The sequence below is a fragment of the Salmo trutta genome, chromosome 36 (assembly GCF_901001165.1).
Source record: "Salmo trutta chromosome 36, fSalTru1.1, whole genome shotgun sequence".
Taxonomy (NCBI): Eukaryota; Metazoa; Chordata; class Actinopteri; order Salmoniformes; family Salmonidae; genus Salmo; species Salmo trutta.
Window position 1 is genome coordinate 9,256,504 of NC_042992.1, and position 19,246 is coordinate 9,275,749.

Here is a 19,246-nt window from a genome sequence, read left to right on the forward strand (position 1 = left end):
ACTTTAGATTGATTGACATGAGGATGTTAGCTTCTTGCTAGCTGAACACCAGTGCTCTCAGAACCCCGTGATGGAGTTGATGATAACATCATTTGAAGCTGCTGAGATAAGGATCTAGTGTTTCATATGGGGTTGTAGGCCTGGGCAACTCCAGTCCTGGGGGGGGGCCTGATTGGTGTCACACTTTTGTCCCAGCTAACACACCTGACTCCAATAATCACCTAATCATGATCTTCAGTTTAGAATGCAATTAGTTTAAATCAGGTGTGTTTGCTAGGGATGGTGGGAAAAGTGTGGTACCAATCAGGCCCTCGAGGACTGGAGTTGTCCAGGCCTGGGTGGGTATCACGTGGACAGTGTGTTTAAAGCAGAGCCACTACAAAAACCACCGTTTATGCATTTCACTTTGTACTTTATTGTACTCATATTGTTTTGGTTTGACACAAAAAAAAATTCAAAGTCACTAAAATTCTCTGAACGTTTTCTTTTACCTACGTCCATTGTTTGGTTCAGGTTACTTGCTCCAATTACAATCAATGCTTTTGTATTAGTGTCCCATCCCTGTTTTTTTTAAAGCATCCTCAGGTCAGTACGAAATACAAAATAGCTCATCTAATTTAGCTTCACAAAGATGAACTGGTTAGTCCACACATTACCTTAGTCTGAGACTCCCTAGTCTAGAACAAATTCATCTGAAGTCAAGCAATTTGCCAGAAAGCCATTTAAAAAAAAAAAGGATTAATTTAAGTAGAATTAACTTAGTCCTGACTTAAATTAAACCATGGAGTTACTGTGCCCAATGCGTTCCGAAACAGGTGCGTCGACCAACGTTTTATAGAATTTCAAAATTGGAGATTGTAGGTTCCATTTTTAGTATTTATTTCATTCAGGGGTGGGTAGATAGACACGTGACAGCCTTTGTCAGTGCAATCCATACTGTTCAGAGAACATTGAGAGAACGCTGTGACCCCTCATGAAACGTGTATTGCCTATGTGTTAGTGTGTGTGTGTATGTTGGCATGAGCCAAGTATGACACCTCATCAATCAACGTGACAACAGTCCAATGAGGTGTGACATAGGACACACACACATAAAGTGACCCGTTACCCACGCTGTGTCCGTCCACCACCGACATCCATCACATGGCAGGGTGTTTTTCAGCAGGCTGCAGAAAATAAAATGTCACTTCCTTGACAGACAACTATTCTGTTGTTCTTCTGTAACAAAGTGCTAACAAGCTGCTTATATAAACGTTATTACATAGCTGGTTTATCCTCAACTTGTATATACATGAGATATTTAGCTTGAGGTCTTTTGTTCATTAATCCTATGTGATAACACAACAAATCCGTGCTCTCTGGGCCACTCACACGCACTACACCTGCATTCATCTTAGTTGTCAGCAGAGGACGCACTAAAACCCAAATCTCATTTTATCTGACCTCTCATTCCACAGCTCTTTCGCGCTCTCTCCTCTTGGGGTGGGGGAGGGGGGGGGCAGTGCCCCTGTGACAACAATTTTGGACCCCTTTGTGGCCCCCCTAAATGTTGAGTATGAAATCATTTTTACATAACACATTTTTGCTATCGTTTTTTTTCATACATCCGTTGTTAATGTAACTGGCCCCTCTAACAGTACAACTGGCCCCAGCTGGCCCCCCCCAGTTGAAATGGTCTAGAACCGCCACGACTGTCCGAGAAGGTCGCTTTCAGCAAAACCGCCTGTTGTGTCTGTGGGATTCAGTCCAGTGGTGAGCTACAAACAGACACGCTTTCCTGGCTCTGCTGTTTTCTGTCTATCCCGGACGTCTGCAGTATATTCGTGTGTTTGCGAGCCTGCTATGCATTCTATTATAACGGAATACGCTCGAATCTTCTCCGTGTGTAGTAAGAGGCGACGGACCGTCTGAACTCAACTAGCCGCTAAAGTCTCGTCTCGGCGGGGGTCGCGTTTTGTATTGCACGGAGGAAACCTGGTTCTGAGAACCCCCACGAAATGGAGAAGTTAGAAAAGGGAATCAAGTCAGAGGAAGAGTGTGAATCTCCCGAGGACGAAGTGGTTGACCCCCGGATCCAGGTACAGTGATTAGCCGACAGTTATTATTTTAGATTGACAGACACCCAAACATATAGAATCCCTATTCATTTCATATATGAGCTCTGTGGTCTTAAAGGAGACTAGACTTAGTAAAGATTTGCCATATCACCTTTTAACATATGCTGCGCGTGGGTTTCAAGTTTGGTAAAGCTCATTTTCACCCCAAAAAATGCACCTTTATAATAAACCACCCTCGCATTTGCAGAAGTACAGTACCAGTCAAAAGTTTGGACACACCTACTCATTCAAGGGTTTTTCTTTATTTTTACTATTTTCTACATTGTAGAATAATAGTGAAGACATCACAACTATGAAATAACACATATGGAATCATGTTTGTAACCAAAAAAGTGTTAAACAAATCAAAATATAGTTTATATTTTAGATTCTTCAAAGTAGCCATCCTTTGTGTTGATGACAGCTTTGCACACGCTTGCCATTCTCTCAACCAGCTTCACCTGGAATGCTTTTCCAACAATCTTGAAGGAGTTCCTACCAGAGCCGGTCCTGACCTCCCTGGGGCCCTAAGCAAAATTCTGCTAACGGGCCCTTCTACCTATGAGCCATGTAAACCGTTTGCCATTGCCACACAGTCACAATTGACACCCCAGTGCTCCCACTACAATCCTCCCACCTTTAAAACTGTCACGGCTGTCAAAAGGAGCGGACCAAAGTGCAGCGTGTGTTTCGTTCCACATATTTATTTCATCCGTGAAACTAAGCAATACATCAAATAACTGAACATTTACAAAACAACAAACCGTGACACAGAGGAGAAACAAACACTACTCACAAATATAATCACCCACAAAAACAGGTGGGACAAACATCAGCTTAAATATGACCTCCAATTAGAGACAACGACGACCAGCTGCCTCTAATTGGAGATCATACCAAACAAAACCAACATAGAAATACAAAACTAGAAACTGAACATAGAAATATAAAACATAGACAAACACCCCCTGTCACGCCCTGACCTACTCTACCATAGAAAATAACCACTTACCATGGTCAGGACGTGACAAAAACAGTTTGCTGTCGGTCTAAGATTAAGTAGACCAACACAGAACAGAACGAGGTATAAACAAACAATATTTATTGAATATAATATATTCCGTAGAATCTTAAGATAAGTGAATATTAACATAAATAAGAAATTGTAGAAAATATAAAATGTAGAAAAGAATCAAATATAACAGTGAGCTTTGGCTCTGCTGCCTGGTAATTAGTCCTCACAATATTATACAATTAGCTTTGTCTATACAATGTAAACATAAGTCTATAGGCTATGGCTGCAGCTATATATACACTGCTCAAAAAAATAAAGGGAACACTTAAACAACACAATGTAACTCCAAGTCAATCACACTTCTGTGAAATCAAACTGTCCACTTAGGAAGCAACACTGATTGTCAATAAATGTCACATGCTGTTGTGCAAATGGAATAGACAACAAGTGGAAATTATAGGCAATTAGCAAGACACCCCCAATAAAGGAGTGGTTCTGTAGGTGGGGACCACAGACCACTTCTCAGTTCCTATGCTTCCTGGCTGATGTTTTGGTCACTTTTGAATGCTGGCGGTGCTTTCACTCTAGTGGTAGCATGAGACGGAGTCTACAACCCACACAAGTGGCTCAGGCAGTGCAGCTCATCCAGGATGGCACATCAATGCGAGCTGTGGCAAGAAGGTTTGCTGTGTCTGTCAGCGTAGTGTCCAGAGCATGGAGGCACTACCAGGAGACAGGCCAGTACATCAGGAGACGTGGAGGAGGCCGTAGGAGGGCAACAACCCAGCAGCAGGACCGCTACCTCCGCCTTTGTGCAAGGAGGAGCAGGAGAAGCACTGCCAGAGCCCTGCAAAATGACCTCCAGCAGGCCACAAATGTGCATGTGTCTGCTCAAACGGTCAGAAACAGACTCCATGAGGGTGGTATGAGGGCCCGACGTCCACAGGTGGGGGTTGTGCTTACAGCCCAACACCGTGCAGGACGTTTGGCATTTGCCAGAGAACACCAAGATTGGCAAATTCGCCACTGGCGCCCTGTGCTCTTCACAGATGAAAGCAGGTTCACACTGAGCATGTGACAGACGTGACAGAGTCTGGAGACGCCATGGAGAACGTTCTACTGCCTGCAACATCCTCCAGCATGACCGGTTTGGCGGTGGGTCAGTCATGGTGTGGGGTAGCATTTCTTTGGGGGGCCGCACAGCCCTCCATGTGCTCGCCAGAGGTAGCCTGACTGCCATTAGGTACCGAGATGAGATCCTCAGACCACTTGTGAGACCATATGCTGGTGCGGTTGGCCCTGGGTTCCTCCTAATGCAAGACAATGCTAGACCTCATGTGGCTGGAGTGTGTCAGCAGTTCCTGCAAGAGGAAGGCATTGATGCTATGGACTGGCCCGCCCGTTCCCCAGACCTGAATCCAATTGAGCACATCTGGGACATCATGTCTCGCTCCATCCACCAACGCCACGTTGCACCACAGACTGTCCAGGAGTTGGCGGATGCTTTAGTCCAGGTCTGGGAGGAGATCCCTCAGGAGACCATCCGCCACCTCATCAGGAGCATGCCCAGGCGTTGTAGGGAGGTCATACAGGCACATGGAGGCCACACACACTACTGAGCCTCATTTTGACTTGTTTTAAGGACAGTACATCAAAGTTGGATCAGCCTGTAGTGTGGTTTTCCACTTTAATTTTGAGTGTGACTCCAAATCCAGACCTCCATGGATTGATAAATTGGATTTCCATTGATTATTTTTGTGTGATTTTGTTGTCAGCACATTCAACTATGTAAAGAAAAAAGTATTTAATAAGATTATTTCTTTCATTCAGATCTAGGATGTGTTGTTTAAGTGTTCCCTTTATTTTTTTGAGCAGTATATTTTTGTTCTACTGTATTATTGACTGTATGTTTTGTTTATTCCATGTGTAACTCTGTGTTGTTGTATGTTGTCGAACTACTTTGCTTTATCTTGGCCAGGTCGCAGTTGTAAATGATAACTTGTTCTCAACTAGCCTACCTGGTTAAATAAAGGTGAAATAAAATAAAATAAATAAAACATGTCTCTAAATAGTCAAATAAAACCGATACAGCTGTGTGATTAACTTTGGTTCCGTCTACAGCCTGAGCATTTTCAGCATCAGCATGGACACCAGTCTATCTGGATTGTCTGGAAGAAATGGAGAAAGTACGTCACATAGTTAAGCAGTCATTTACACAAATGCACTTCTGCCATACAATCTTAAATGTTACTAAGTGTGTAAACATTTGAATGTTTGAATTAAAATCTTACCATCAACATATTCCTCTTCTGTACTTTCTTGAGGCAAAATCATCACAATGATTTTATCGTAGGACATGTGTTTCCCCACGTCATGATTTATGCTCATGATCGCCAGACCACTCAAACGTACCTGTGAGCTTTCATTTTGAAAAGCTCCTCTCTGCCGATGCTACTGTTACTGGTAGGATGACTGCCATTCTTAGGGCCATCCAAAGGTTAGGATAGAGTTCCTCCAGGTTGTTCTCACAGAGAAAAGAAAGCAGCTCAAAGGCAGCCATCTTATCTGATGGCAGATCAGGTCAATTCTGAATGTCGTGTGTCAGATCCATTCCACTGATGTCACAGTCGTCTCTGAAGGTTAGAGTGTTTTCAACTTCCATGCAGTGAGCCGTTAAAAATTCACTGGACATCTGAGAGGCAGTGCTGAGTTCAGCAGCACTCCATATTTGGTTTTGACCTGGTTGAGTGTTTCAAATCTCTCATCCATGGATGTCACAGCAGAGTCGACCACAATGTTGAAGTAGTTGACTTTAAGGTTTTTCAGTGCGTCAGTCACTGGTTCATCAAGAGCCTCATAACTGAAATGCCTCAGTCTCTTCTCTTTCAGAACAGCCTTCACATTAGTTTCTTCACAAATACTTTTGGCTGTTGTCTGGGCCTCAGAGAATCCAGTTTCCCGGTATGTAGTGAGGGAGGCCTTTGCATTTGAGATGAAATTCACTGCGATATCCAACTGCATTGAGGCGGATTGGAGGAGCTTGTTCACCTTGTTTGTCATTGTCAGTATCTCACACCATAGGACACAGCAAATCAACAAGCGGTAGGACCCAACTTCCTCTGCAAGCGCTTGTGCCTCCACTTTGGCCACAGGATCATTGATCGTCTGTCTGTCTTCCAGTAATGCCTCCCGAACCTCAGAAGCCTGATACCTGATTGCATGAACACTTTGGAGCCTACTCTCCCACAGTGGCGCTTCTAGACCATTTCAACTGGGGGGGGGGGGGGGGGGGGGGGGGGGGGGGCAAGCTGGGGCCAGTTGTACTGTTAGAGGGGCCAGTTACATTAGACGTTATTGTTGTCATATCGTTTTCTTCACTGCATTGCAGGCATTAGCAGGCAAAAGACCATGTTCATAATCATCATCGTTGCCACTGTCTTATAACGGATGAAAAAAAGAACGATAGCAAAAATGTGTTATGTAAACATTATTTCATACTCCACATTTAGGGGGGCCACAAGGGGGTCCAAAATTGTTGTCACAGGGGCACTGGCCCCCCCAAAACCGCCCCTGCTCTCCCATCTTGTGTCACTCCATGACTTCACGGTTATGTTCACGTGTTTCTTCAAAACACTCCCATCTCTGTGTGTCAGCTGAAAAGAAGGTGAAGAGCTTTTGCACATGCCCCAAAAAACCCAACTGCATCTTTCGAAGATTTGGCAGCATCTGCAATGACAAGGTTTAGAGTCTGTGTTCCACATGGGACCAACACGGCTCTGGGATTTTTTTGTTGAGCAGTCTGGCTTGTACTCCTTTGTGCTTGCCCTTCATGTTGACCCCATTATCATAAGCTTGCCCTCTGCAATCTTCAAATGGAATCTTCAGCTCGTTCAGCTTATCTAAGATGACAGTGGACAGATTCAAGCCTGTTGTAACCTCAACATTCACAAAGCCGAGGAAGTGCTCCTTGATCCCTGGCTTTCCCTATAAAGCCACGCTTCTCAGAATAATGGACATTTACTCCTGGTGACTAATGTCAGGTGTACAGTCCAAGATAATGGAGAAGTACTATGAGTCTCTTACTTGAGTCTCTTAGTTGAGTCATTATTCCTTCCAGAATCTTGTCACTCACAATCTGTATCAGCTCATTCTGTGTGCGCTTCCCAAGGTAATGAGCATTTCATTTTCCATAACGGGGTTACATTTTGCCAGTAATTCAACCTCTTTTAGGAAGTTTCCATTATCTGGTTGGAAGAGTTTGTCTGATGAACCTCTGAATGCTAGGTTTCTTTCAGCCAGACACTGGCTGATACTTATTAAACGTGAAGGACATCCCACCATCTCTTTCTTTCAGCCTCCAAAATTGTAATTTGTATCAAATCAAATCAAATTTTATTAGTCACATGCGCCGAATACAACAGGTGTAGACGTTACAGTGAAATGCTTACTTACGAGCCCTTAACCAACAGTGCAGTTTAAAAAAAATATCTGGTCAAGAGTCTGTCCTCGATTTAGGTGCAGATCAAGTTCTCTCCACTTAATCATATTGTTTGTGTGTTCAGGACTACCCTCATTGTGTTTCAGAATGATATTTGACCAGTCATTCACGCCTTCCTTTATGATTTTGTAGTCTTTTGTAGAAAAGAGCTTACAGCAGAAACAATACACAGCGTTGTTTTAGATTGAGTATGAAAGCCAACTCCTGGTAATCTTTCCCCCATTTGACAGCTGTCTCTGTAATAAGCCTGAATGGAAACCTCTTCTAGACTTGTCTTTAGGGTAAGAAAAACCCAGTTCTGGTTTGAATGGACCTCTGCGTACTAACTAAGTCCTCATATAGTCTGTTAGACTGGGGGCCGGTCTGCTGTGTCATTTGGTGGAGCAGCAACTGTTCTATTAGGGTCTGAGCTGCTTGTATCTGATGCTGGCTGTACACCTCTGGTTGTGTTAGTACTGGCTGAGGCTGCCTGTACTTCACCTGGGTCTGTGTTGGTACCTGCTGAAGATGGCTGTACTGGGTCTGTGTTGGTACCTGCTGAAGATGGCTGTACTGGGTCTGTGTTGGTACCTGCTGAAGATGGCTGTATTGGGTCTGTGTTAGTACTGGCTGAAGATGGCTGTATTGGGTCTGTGTTAGTACTGGCTGAAGATGGCTGTATTGGGTCTGTGTTGGTACCTGCTGAAGCCAGCTGTACTGGGTCTGTGTTGGTACTGCTGAAGCCAGCTGTACTGGGTCTGTGTTAGTACTGGCTGAAGATGGCTGTATTGGGTCTGTGTTGGTACTGGCTGAAGATGGCTGTATTGGGTCTGTGTTAGTACTGGCTGAAGATGGCTGTACTGGCTCTGTGTTAGTACTGGCTGAAGATGGCTGTATTGGGTCTGTGTTAGTACTGGCTGAAGATGGCTGTATTGGGTCTGTGTTAGTACCTGCTGAAGATGGCTGTACTGGGTCTGTGTTGGTACCTGCTGAAGATGGCTGTACTGGGTCTGTGTTAGTACTGGCTGAAGATGGCTGTACTGGCTCTGTGTTAGTACTGGCTGAAGCCAGCTGTACTGGGTCTGTGTTAGTACTGGCTGAAGATGGCTGTACTGGCTCTGTGTTAGTACTGGCTGAAGCCAGCTGTACTGGATCTGTGTTAGTACTGGCTGAAGATGGCTGTATTGGGTCTGTGTTAGTACTGGCTGAGGCTGGATGTGGACCAACTGAGTCTTTGCTTGTACTGGCTGATGATCCAGCATCTCCTCTACTGACAAACCTAAGCATAGCACCTGTAAATTATAGATAACAATACTATTTTAAATTTTATCAGCTGCATCAGGCCCATTCAAAATGGCTCCTCCAGATGTCCTTTTATACATTTTCAAATATAAAATACTATTTATACTATGGTTTGGCTGAATACTTGATGGTTATTATTTACTGAGAGATGTGTATCCATATTACCCAGCATGCCCAGCTAATCAACATTTTAAATTCAATATATAAATCAATAGTCAATGTCAATCCATTGCTTTCCATCTTGCATTAAAATGATGTGTGCCTATGAGGAGTGCCATCACACCCATATATTGTCTGGACTGGTCCCCACAGAGGTTGCTGCTGGAAAGCACAAGTTTCATTTCGTGCGACGCGGTTATCTTTTCCGAGCTGCAGTTTATAAACACCGTTGCCCTTTTGGCGTTTATCAAACGTAATAAATAGTTGTATTTCACTCTCACTTTTGACAGGCACAAAGTCACAGAACACAGCCCTGGAAGTGGCTGGCAAGCAAGCAAGACACAGACAGACCAAGAGATGCACTGCCCAGCTAGGTTAGCAAGAGAGATGCAGTACTAACTTGCAGTGCAAGAGAGATGCAGTACTAACTTGCAGTGCAAGAGAGATGCAGTACTAACTTGCAGTGCAAGAGAGATGCAGTACTAACTTGCAGTGCAAGAGAGATGCAGTACTAACTTGCAGTGCAAGAGAGATGCAGTACTAACTTGCAGTGCAAGAGAGATGCACTGCAAGTTAGCACATCAACTTAACGTTACTGTTATTTGCTTGGAGAGGACAGAAGACAAGTTTACCTGATTGCTGTTCCTGGGATTCACTCTCATGGTGGTTTTTTTCTTCTCTTTTCGTGACCAGAAGGATAGTTCCGCTTCATCCTCTCGTCTAAGTTGTATACATTGACACCCACTTTGATACAAGTGGGAGGCGGGGCCCTTGCGTAATTTGCGGGGCCCTACGCAACTTGCGTAGTGAGCGTATAGGGCCACCCGGCTCTGGTTCCTACATATACTGGGTACTTGTTGGCTGCTTTTCCTTCACTCTGCAGTCCAACTCATCCCAAACCATCTCAATTGGGTTGAGGTTGGGTGATTGTGGAGGCCAGGTCATCTGATGCAGCACTCCATCACTCTCCTTCTTGGTCAAATAGCCCTTACACAGCCTGGAGGTGTGTTTTGGGTCATTGTCCTGTTGAAAACAAATGATTGTCCCACTAAGCTTAAACCAGATGGGATGGCGTATCGCTGCGGAATGCTGTTCCTTGAATTCTAAATTATTCACTGACAGTGTCACCAGCAGAGCACCATCACACCTCCTCCTCCATGCTTCACGGTGGGAACCACACATGCAGAGATCATCCGTTCAGCTACTCTGTGTCTCACAAAGACACAGCGGTTGGAACCAAAAATCTCCAATTTGGACTCATCAGACCAAAGGTCAGATTTCTACCGGTCTAATGTCCATTGCTCGTGTTTCTTGGCCCAAGCAAGTCTCTTCTTCTTATTGGTGTCCTTCAGTAGTGGTTTCTTTGCAGCAATTCAACCATGAAGGCCTGATTCACGCAGTCTCCTCTGAACAGTTGATGTTGAGATGTGTCTGTTACTTGAACTTTGTGAAGCATTTATTTGGGCTGCAGTCTGAGGTGCAGTTAACTCTAATGAACTTATCCTCTGCAGCAGAGGTAACTCTGGGTCTTCCTTTCCTGTGGCGGTCCTCATGAGAGACAGTTTCATCATAGCACTTGATGGTTTTTGCGACTGTACTTGAAGAAACTATCTTGAAAATGTCATGACATTTTCCGAATTGACTGACCTTCATGTCTTAAAGTAATGATGGACTGTTGTTTCTCTTTGCTTATTTGAGCTGTTCTTGCCATAATATGGGCTTGGCCTTTTACCAAATAGGGCTATCTTCTGTATACCACCCCTACCTTGTCACAACACAACTTATTGGTTCAAACACATTGAGGAAAGAAATTCCACAAATTAACTCTTAACAAAGCACACCTGTTAATTGAAATGCATTCCAGGTGACTACCTCATGAAGCTGGTTGAGAGAATGCCAAGAGTGTGCATGGCTGTGATCAAGGCAAAGGGTGGCTACATTGAAGTATCACACATATAAAATATATTTTGATTTGTTTAACACTTTTTGGGGGGTTACATTACATGATTCTACATTACATGATTCTATATGTGTTATTTCATAGTTTGATGTCTTCAGTATTTTTCTACAAGGTAGAAAATAGTAAAAATAAAGAAAAACCTTTGAATGAGTAGGTATGTCCAAACTTTTGACTGGTACTGTATATAAGATGTATATGTTCCTAATGATTAGATTTGCCATAATTTAAGACAATAATATAACAATCACTATTCACAAAATGGACTGTTCAATGCAGTGCATAGTGGCGTAGAGAAGGCCTGGTCTATAGGCTAGATGAGATACATTGCTTGTCCTTTCTTTGCACAGGAACATTATGGCCTTTTTATAAACACATTTCATGTAATTCTATTACACTTTATTTTTGCTCTGTATCCTCTCTTTTCCTTCCTCTTCATTTTTCTCTCTCTCCTATCCTTTCCTCCTTTCCTCCTTCCCTCCTCCCTGTCTCCTGTGTGTTGTGTGTAAACAGGGGGAGTTGGACAAGTTGAACCAGTCTACAGAAGATATCAACCGCTGGGAGACAGAGCTGGAGGTAGGCCTGTGTGTGTTTGTGCTCAAGGACAGACTTGTTACTTTTCTTAGCTCGGGTATTCCAACCAGCGACCTTTCAGTTACTGGCCCAAAGCCGTTCAATCAAATCAAATCAAATAGCAGCCTATCCCAAGTCTGACGTCTTCATTTCCCCCTAAACCGTCTCCTCTTCTGGGTTTTATTACGAATACGCTCTTTTCCTCCTCTAAACCACCTCCTCTCCTCTTCTGGGTTTCATTGGAAATAGTCTAGAACAGCCAAGTCGAGGTCCAAAAGGCTTCTCAACAGCTTCTACCCCAAAGCCATAAGACTCCTGAACAGCTAATCAAATGGCCACCCAGATTATTTTCATTGCACCCGATTTGAAATACGCTATTTTCCTTTAAACTTTAATCTCCTCCTGAGAGGAAGGGGGGAGAGAGGGAGAGGGAAGGGGGAGAGAGGGAGGGGGAGAGAGGGAGAGAGGGAAGAGGGAGAGAGGGAAGGGGGAGAGGGAGAGAGGGAGAAGAAGAGAGCCAGTTTCCCGTAAAGATGAAGTACTTGGGGGAAACGTCAGCATATTCCTTGTATTTCAGGAAGAACATCTTGTTATACACATACACATGTAATACCTGTATTATACACATATATTATGTAATACCTGTATTATACACATACACATGTAATACCTGTATTATACACATATATTATGTAATACCTGTATTATACACATATATTATGTAATACCTGTATTATACACATACACATGTAATACCTGTATTATACACATATATTATGTAATACCTGTATTATACACATATATTATGTAATACCTGTATTATACACATACACATGTAATACCTGTATTATACACATATATTATGTAATACCTGTATTATACACATATATTATGTAATACCTGTATTATACACATATATTATGTAATACCTGTATTATACACATATATTATGTAATACCTGTATTATACACATATATTATGTAATACCTGTATTATACACATATATTATGTTGTTGTATATTTCCAGGAATCTAATTCGGAGAAAGAGAATGGCTGAAAGGGAGGTATGCCAAGTATGTCAAGTTGTTTACGTTATAAACAAAAGGTGACTCTCTGAGCCCCCCTAGAGCCCCCTGTAGGGTAGACGGGCCTGTGTGGCCTCTCTCTCTCTCTCTCTGTCTTGCCGTCTGACCATTAAACCCTAAGGCTACTCTCTCTCTCTCTGACCAGTAGCTATTACAAAGACATTTGGATTACTGTTAGGAAGCACAGTATTGTTGGGTGCTGTTTTAAGACTGGGTCAGGGGCCAGGGGTCAGGGGTCAGGGACTGTGGTTCGAGACATTGGCTTGGTGGAACACAAAAACAACTTCAGGAAGCTACCTTTCAACATCAGGAGTTCATTGGTCAGTATTGGGTTAAACATGTTTCAGAGCACGGATTTAATAGGTGTTCTTTTCCAGAGAGACAAACTATTAGCATGTTTATTGTAAACATTGCTCCTCAGTGGATGTCATAGATACCCCATATCTCCGTCACCCATGAAGTGCTTTGAGAGGCTGGTTATGGCACACATCAACTCCAACATCCCAGACACCCTAGACCCACTCCAACTTGCATACCGCCCCGACAGATCCAAAGACGATGCAATCTCAATTGTAGTCCACACTGCCCTCACCCACCTAGATATGAGGAATACCTTTGTGAGAATGCTGTTCATTGACTACAGCTCAGCATTCAACACCATTGTCCCCTCCAAGCTCGTCACCAATCTTAGGAACATCATCCCAGCTGGTGAGGGTAGGTTACATCACCTCGCCACACTGACCCTCAACATGGGGGCCCCACAGGGGAGCGTGTTTAGTCCCCTCCTGTACTCCCTGTTCACTCATTACTGCAAGGGCAGGCACGATTCTAACACCATCATTAAGTTTGCTGACGACACAACAGTGGTAGGCCTGATCACTGACAACGATGAGACAGCCTATAGGGAGGTCAGAGACCTGGCCGTGTGGTGCCGGAACAACAGCCTCTCCCTCAATGTGAGCAAGACAAAGGAGCTGATCGTGGACTACAGGTAACAGAGGTCCGAGCACGTCCCCATCCACATTGATGGGACTGCAGGGGAGCAGGTCGAGAGTTCCTCTGTGTTCAAATCACTAAGAACTTAAAATGGTCTACACAAACACGCATAGTTGTGAAGAAGGCGCGACAGCACCTTTTCCCCCTCAGGAGGTTGAAAAGGTTTGGCATGGGCCCTTCGAATCCTCCAAACGTTCTACAGCTGTACCACTGAGAGCATCTTGACTGGCTGCATCACTGCTTGGTATGGCAATAGCACCGCCCTCGATCGCATGGTGCTACAGAGGGTGGTGAGGACAGCCCAGTATATCACTGAGGACGAGCTACTTGCCATCTAGGACCTCTCTATATCAGGTGGTGTGAAAGGAAGACCCAGAAAATCATTAAAGACTCCAACCAACAGCCCATAGATTGTTTTCTCTGCTTCCGCATGGCAAGCGGTGACGTTGCATCAAGTCTGACACCAAAACAGGCTCCTGAACAGCTTCTATCCCCATGCCATGAGACTGCTAAATAGCTAACTAAATAGCTAACAAAATAGCTAACAAAATAGCTAACTAAATAGCTAACAAAATGGCTAACTAAATAGCTAACAAAATGGCTAACTCAATAGCTAACTAAATAGCTAACAAAATGGCTAACAAAATAGCTAATTAAATAGCTAACAACATGGCTAACTAAATAGCTAACTAAATGGCTAACAAAAATCATCATATACGCTGCTGCTACTCTGTTTATCATATATCCTGATGCCTAGTCACCTTACCCCTATACATATCTACCTCTATTGATCCAGTATGCCTGCACATTGTCAGTATGGTACTGGAACTGACTAGCCCTGTATATAGTATATATACATGTTCTTCTTATTGTTATATCTTGTGTGTTATTATTTGTTGTGTTACATTGTTATTCATTATTGCATTGTTGGGGTTAGAGTTTGCAAGAAAGGCATTTCACTGTACTTGTGCACGTGACGTTAACACTTGAAACTTGATTGAAACGTGAAACCGCAGAAACCATTGAGGAAGTGTGACGATGTCACAGGAAGCTAGTTTCCCCTCAATGCCTCCTTCTCGCCCCTCTCTTTTCCTCTCTATCTCTCCCCCTCTTCTCCCCTTCTTCTCTCCCCCTCTCTTCTCCCCTCCATCTCTTCTCCCCTCCATCTCTCGACCTCTCTTTTCCTCTCCATCTGTCCCCCTCTCTTCTCTCCCCCTCTCTTCTCCCCTCTCTTCTCTCCCCCTCTCTTCTCCCCTCCATCTCTCCCCCTCTCTTTTCCCCTCCATCTCTCCCCCTCTCTTCCTACCCCCTCCCTTTCTGGGGACAAGATGCAGCTGTTACAGCCCTTAAATCTAGGGCGACCACATTTAAAATACCCACATGCAGGACAACGGGATGATTTCGAGGAACAGATTAGTAGCCTACAGGAATAAAAACTATTTACAGGAGGCGGGACAAAGGGACAAAATGTGGGACTGTCCATCACAATCAGGGACATGTGGTAACTTTACATGAATCTGATTCACAAAGTTGGCGCCACACACACACTCCTCTTTGACAGGGAGAGAGACATTTCTCAACCCCTCATTTTAGACATTGTGACGCAGGGACCGAGAGAAGGGATTCTCCCCTGTAATATTTCCACAAATATGTAACAGCATAGGGGTAATGTTCCTGTCTGCAGACTGGTGGTGTGTGTGTGTGTCATGCTTGTGTGTGTGTGTGTGTGTGTGTGTGTGTGTGTGTGTGTGTGTGTGTGTGTGTGTGTGTGTGTGTGTGTGTGTGTGTGTGTGTGTGTGTGTGTGTGTGTGTGTGTGGCCAACTTTGTGAATCAGATTCATGTAAAGTTACCATGCTAGGTGAAGTGGGTTAGTGTTGTATTGAGTTAGCTGACACAGGAAAAAAGCCTGACTATCTCAGTTCTGTGAATCAGGATGGAGGGGAGAGGAGGAGGACTGGACTGGAGAAAACACTTTCCAAAACAAAACAGCACAGACATGGCTACATAGACACTCATACAGTGTCAATACACTCTGATGAACACCCTGTCTGTTGTCATGGTGACAATACAATATGACACTGTGTATAGATGAACGCCCTGTCTGTTGTCATGGTGACAATAAAACAGAACAGAATGTGACACATATAAGGTTCCTGGAGATTTGTTGGTGTTTTACTAACGGCTGTGTGTGTGTGTGTGTGTGTGTGTGTGTGTGTGTGTGTATGTGTGTGTGTGTGTGTGTGTGTGTGTGTGTCTCTGTCTGTCTGTCTGTCTGTCTGTCTGTCTGTCTGTCTGTCTGTCTGTCTGTCTGTCTGTCTGTCTGTCTGTCTGTCTGTCTGTAGGACTGTCGTCAGAGGTTCCGCGCGGTGCTGGTGGAAGCCACAGTGAAGCTGGATGAGCAGGTGAAGAGGATCGGCACAGCTGTAGAAGACTCCAAACCTTACTGGGAGGCCAGGAGAGTGGCCAGACAGGTACACACACACACACACACACACACACACACACACACACACACACACACACACACACACACACACAGACACACACACACACACACACACACACACACACACACACACACACACACACACACACACACACACACACAGAGAGAGAGTCCCTCTGTCCCTTTCTGTCAGCTGTTTGTGAGTAGGGTAGATAGAGAGATTAGTCTCAGGTGTTTAATCCCTCCTTTATTTAACCTCTCTAATCAGGCGTGTGTCCTCTGCCACCCCCTGTCCACCTCCTACAGCTGCTCTGATTGGCTCCAAGCAGCTATTCACAGACACCCCAGGGGACTTGGTCCCTCAACCCTGGCAACAGCCTATGAGAGAGCATCGTTTCAGTCATTCAACAAATGACTAGTGTGTGTGTCTGCCAACAAAAAACATGAGCTGACCTGTCTACGCTTTGATGGGAAAGGGTACAAGCGGACAGAGACTGAGTGTCCTAGGTCCACTGTGTCTACATAGCTGGCCAGTCTACAGTATAGAGGGGGTATGTAGATGCCACCTTCAACACGTGAGTGGCAGGATTACTGAGAGGTTTCAGATGTGATGGGACACAAACTCAATCTGAACGCAAGGTCTTAACAAGTTTACAAACACCCACATGTAGGCACTTTTCCCCAGTGAGCCCAGCCCTATCCAGCTAGCTCCCCTATCTAGCTAGCAGCCCCTATCCAGCTAGCTCCCCTATCTAGCTAGCAGCCCCTATCTAGCTAGCAGCCCCTATCTAGCTAGCAACCCCTATCCAGCTAGCTCCCCTATCCAGCTAGCAGCCCCCAGTGAGCCCAGCCCTATCCAGCTAGCTCCCCTATCTAGCTAGCAGCCCCTATCCAGCTAGCTCCCCTATCTAGCTAGCAGCCCCTATCCAGCTAGCTCCCCTATCTAGCTAGCAGCCCCTATCTAGCTAGCAGTCCCCAGTGAGCCCAGCCCCTATCCAGCTAGCTCACCTATCCAGCTAGCTCCCCTATCTAGCTAGCTCCCCTATCTAGCTAGCAGCCCCTATATAACTAGCAGCCCCCAGTGAGCCCAGTCCTATCTAGCTAGCAACCCCTATCCAGCTAGCTCCCCTATCCAGCTAGCAGCCCCTATCTAGCTAGCAACCCCATCCAGCTAGCTCCCCTATCCAGCTAGCTCCCCTATCTAGCTAGCAACCCCTATCTAGCTCCCCTATCCAGCTAGCAGCCCCTATCTAGCTAGCAGCCCCTATCTAGCTAGCAGCCCCTATCTAGCTAGCAACCCCTATCCAGCTAGCTCCCCTACCCAGCTAGCAGCCCCCAGTGAGCCCAGCCCTATCCAGCTAGCTTCCCTATCTAGCTAGCAACCCCTATCCAGCTAGCAGCCCCCAGTGAGCCCAGTCCTATCTAGCTAGCAACCCCTATCCAGCTAGCAGTCCTCCCTATCTAGCTAGCAGTCCTCCCTATCCAGCTAGCAGTCCTCCCTATCCAGCTAGCAGTCCTCCCTATCCAGCTAGCAGTCCTCCCTATCCAGCTAGCAGTCCTCCCTATCTAGCTAGCAGTCCTCCCTATCTAGCTAGCAGTCCTCCCTATCCAGCTAGCAGTCCTCCCTATCTAGCTAGCAGTCCTCCCTATCCAGCTAGCAGTCCTGCCTATCCAGCTAGCAGTCCTCCCTATCCAGCTAGCAGTCCTCCCTATCCAGCTAGCAGTCCTCCCTATCCAGCTAGCAGTCCTCCCTATCCAGCTAGCAGTCCTCCCTATCTAGCTAGCAGTCCACCCTATCTAGCTAGCAGTCCTCCCTATCCAGCTAGCAGTCCTCCCTATCCAGCTAGCAGTCCTCCCTATCCAGCTAGCAGTCCTCCCTATCTAGCTACCCTACTTCACATAGTACGGGAGGTAGTGTACGAACACACACACACACACACACACACACACACACACACACACACACACACACACACACACACACACTTTACATATGTGACCTCATTTCTAGAGGAGCCTGATCCAAGAGCTATTCATCTACTACTTATCCTCCCTCTCTCCCTCCCTCCCTCCTGCTTGCCCACCCACCCTTCCTCTCTCCCTCACTCCCGCCTGCTTGTCGGCCCTCACACCCGCCCTCCCTCCAACTCTCCCTCTGACCCTCACTCCCTCCCCACTGACATTCCAATGCGGAGACTAAGAGGAGAGGGAGGGAGGTTTAGGACCGTAGCTCTTCTCAGGAAGCTGTCTGTCTCTCCTTCTCAATTCACTTTAAATTCAATTTAAGGGCTTTATTGACATGGGAAACATATGTTTACATTGCCAAAGCAAGTGAAGTAGATAATTAACAAAAGTGAAATAAACAAAATGAACAGTAAACATACTCTACCCTACTCTTCTCTACCCAACTTGACTCTACTCTACCCTACTCTACCCAACTCGACTTGACTCTACTCTTCTCTACCCAACTTGACTCTACTCTACCCTACTCTACCCAACTCGACTTGACTCTACTCTACCCTACTCTACCCAACTCTACTCTACTTCACATAGTACGGGGGTAGTGTACGAACACACACACTGTCACGGCCGTCGTAATGATTAGACCAAAATGCAGCGGGGATGTGAATGCTCATTATCTTTTTTATTAAAATAAATGAACGGCGAAAACAGTCCTGTCAGGCACACAGCTAAACAAGGAACAACTACCCACAAAACCCATAGAAAAACACCCCTACTAAATAGGACCTTCAATTAGAGGCAACGAGGAACAGCTGCCTCCAATTGAAGGTCAAAACAATAAACTAAACATAGAAATAGAATAACTAGAAATAGAACATAGAAATACAAAACATAGAACACTACCCAAAAACCCTGACAACACAAAACAAACACACCCCTGCCACGTCCTGACCAAACTACAATAACAAATAACCCCTTTACTGGTCAGGACGTGACAAACACACACACACACACACACACACACACAAACACTTCCTGCGGTATGAGCAAGAGAGACAGGAATTCCTGGCGCCTTTCTGTGCCTGTGCTGGGAGATACGTGTGTGTGTGTATGTGTGTGTCCATTTTAGATGGTGGTAAAATTTGGTAAGTGGTTTCAGTGGTTCAGAGAAAGAATG

General features: G+C 45.0%; 1 protein-coding gene across 1 annotated transcript in view; it reads left to right on the forward strand.

Moving 5' to 3' along the window:
- Positions 1 to 1,682: 1,682 nt before the first annotated feature.
- LOC115175360 (SH3 domain-binding protein 5) overlaps positions 1,683 to 19,246 on the forward strand; it is a gene marked incomplete in the record, with an annotated part of 19,751 nt that continues 2,187 nt past the window's right edge. The window contains 3 exon segments of the mRNA XM_029734578.1: positions 1,683 to 2,078; positions 11,520 to 11,582; positions 16,004 to 16,132. Coding sequence (XP_029590438.1) covers positions 1,998 to 2,078; positions 11,520 to 11,582; positions 16,004 to 16,132 — 273 coding nt within the window.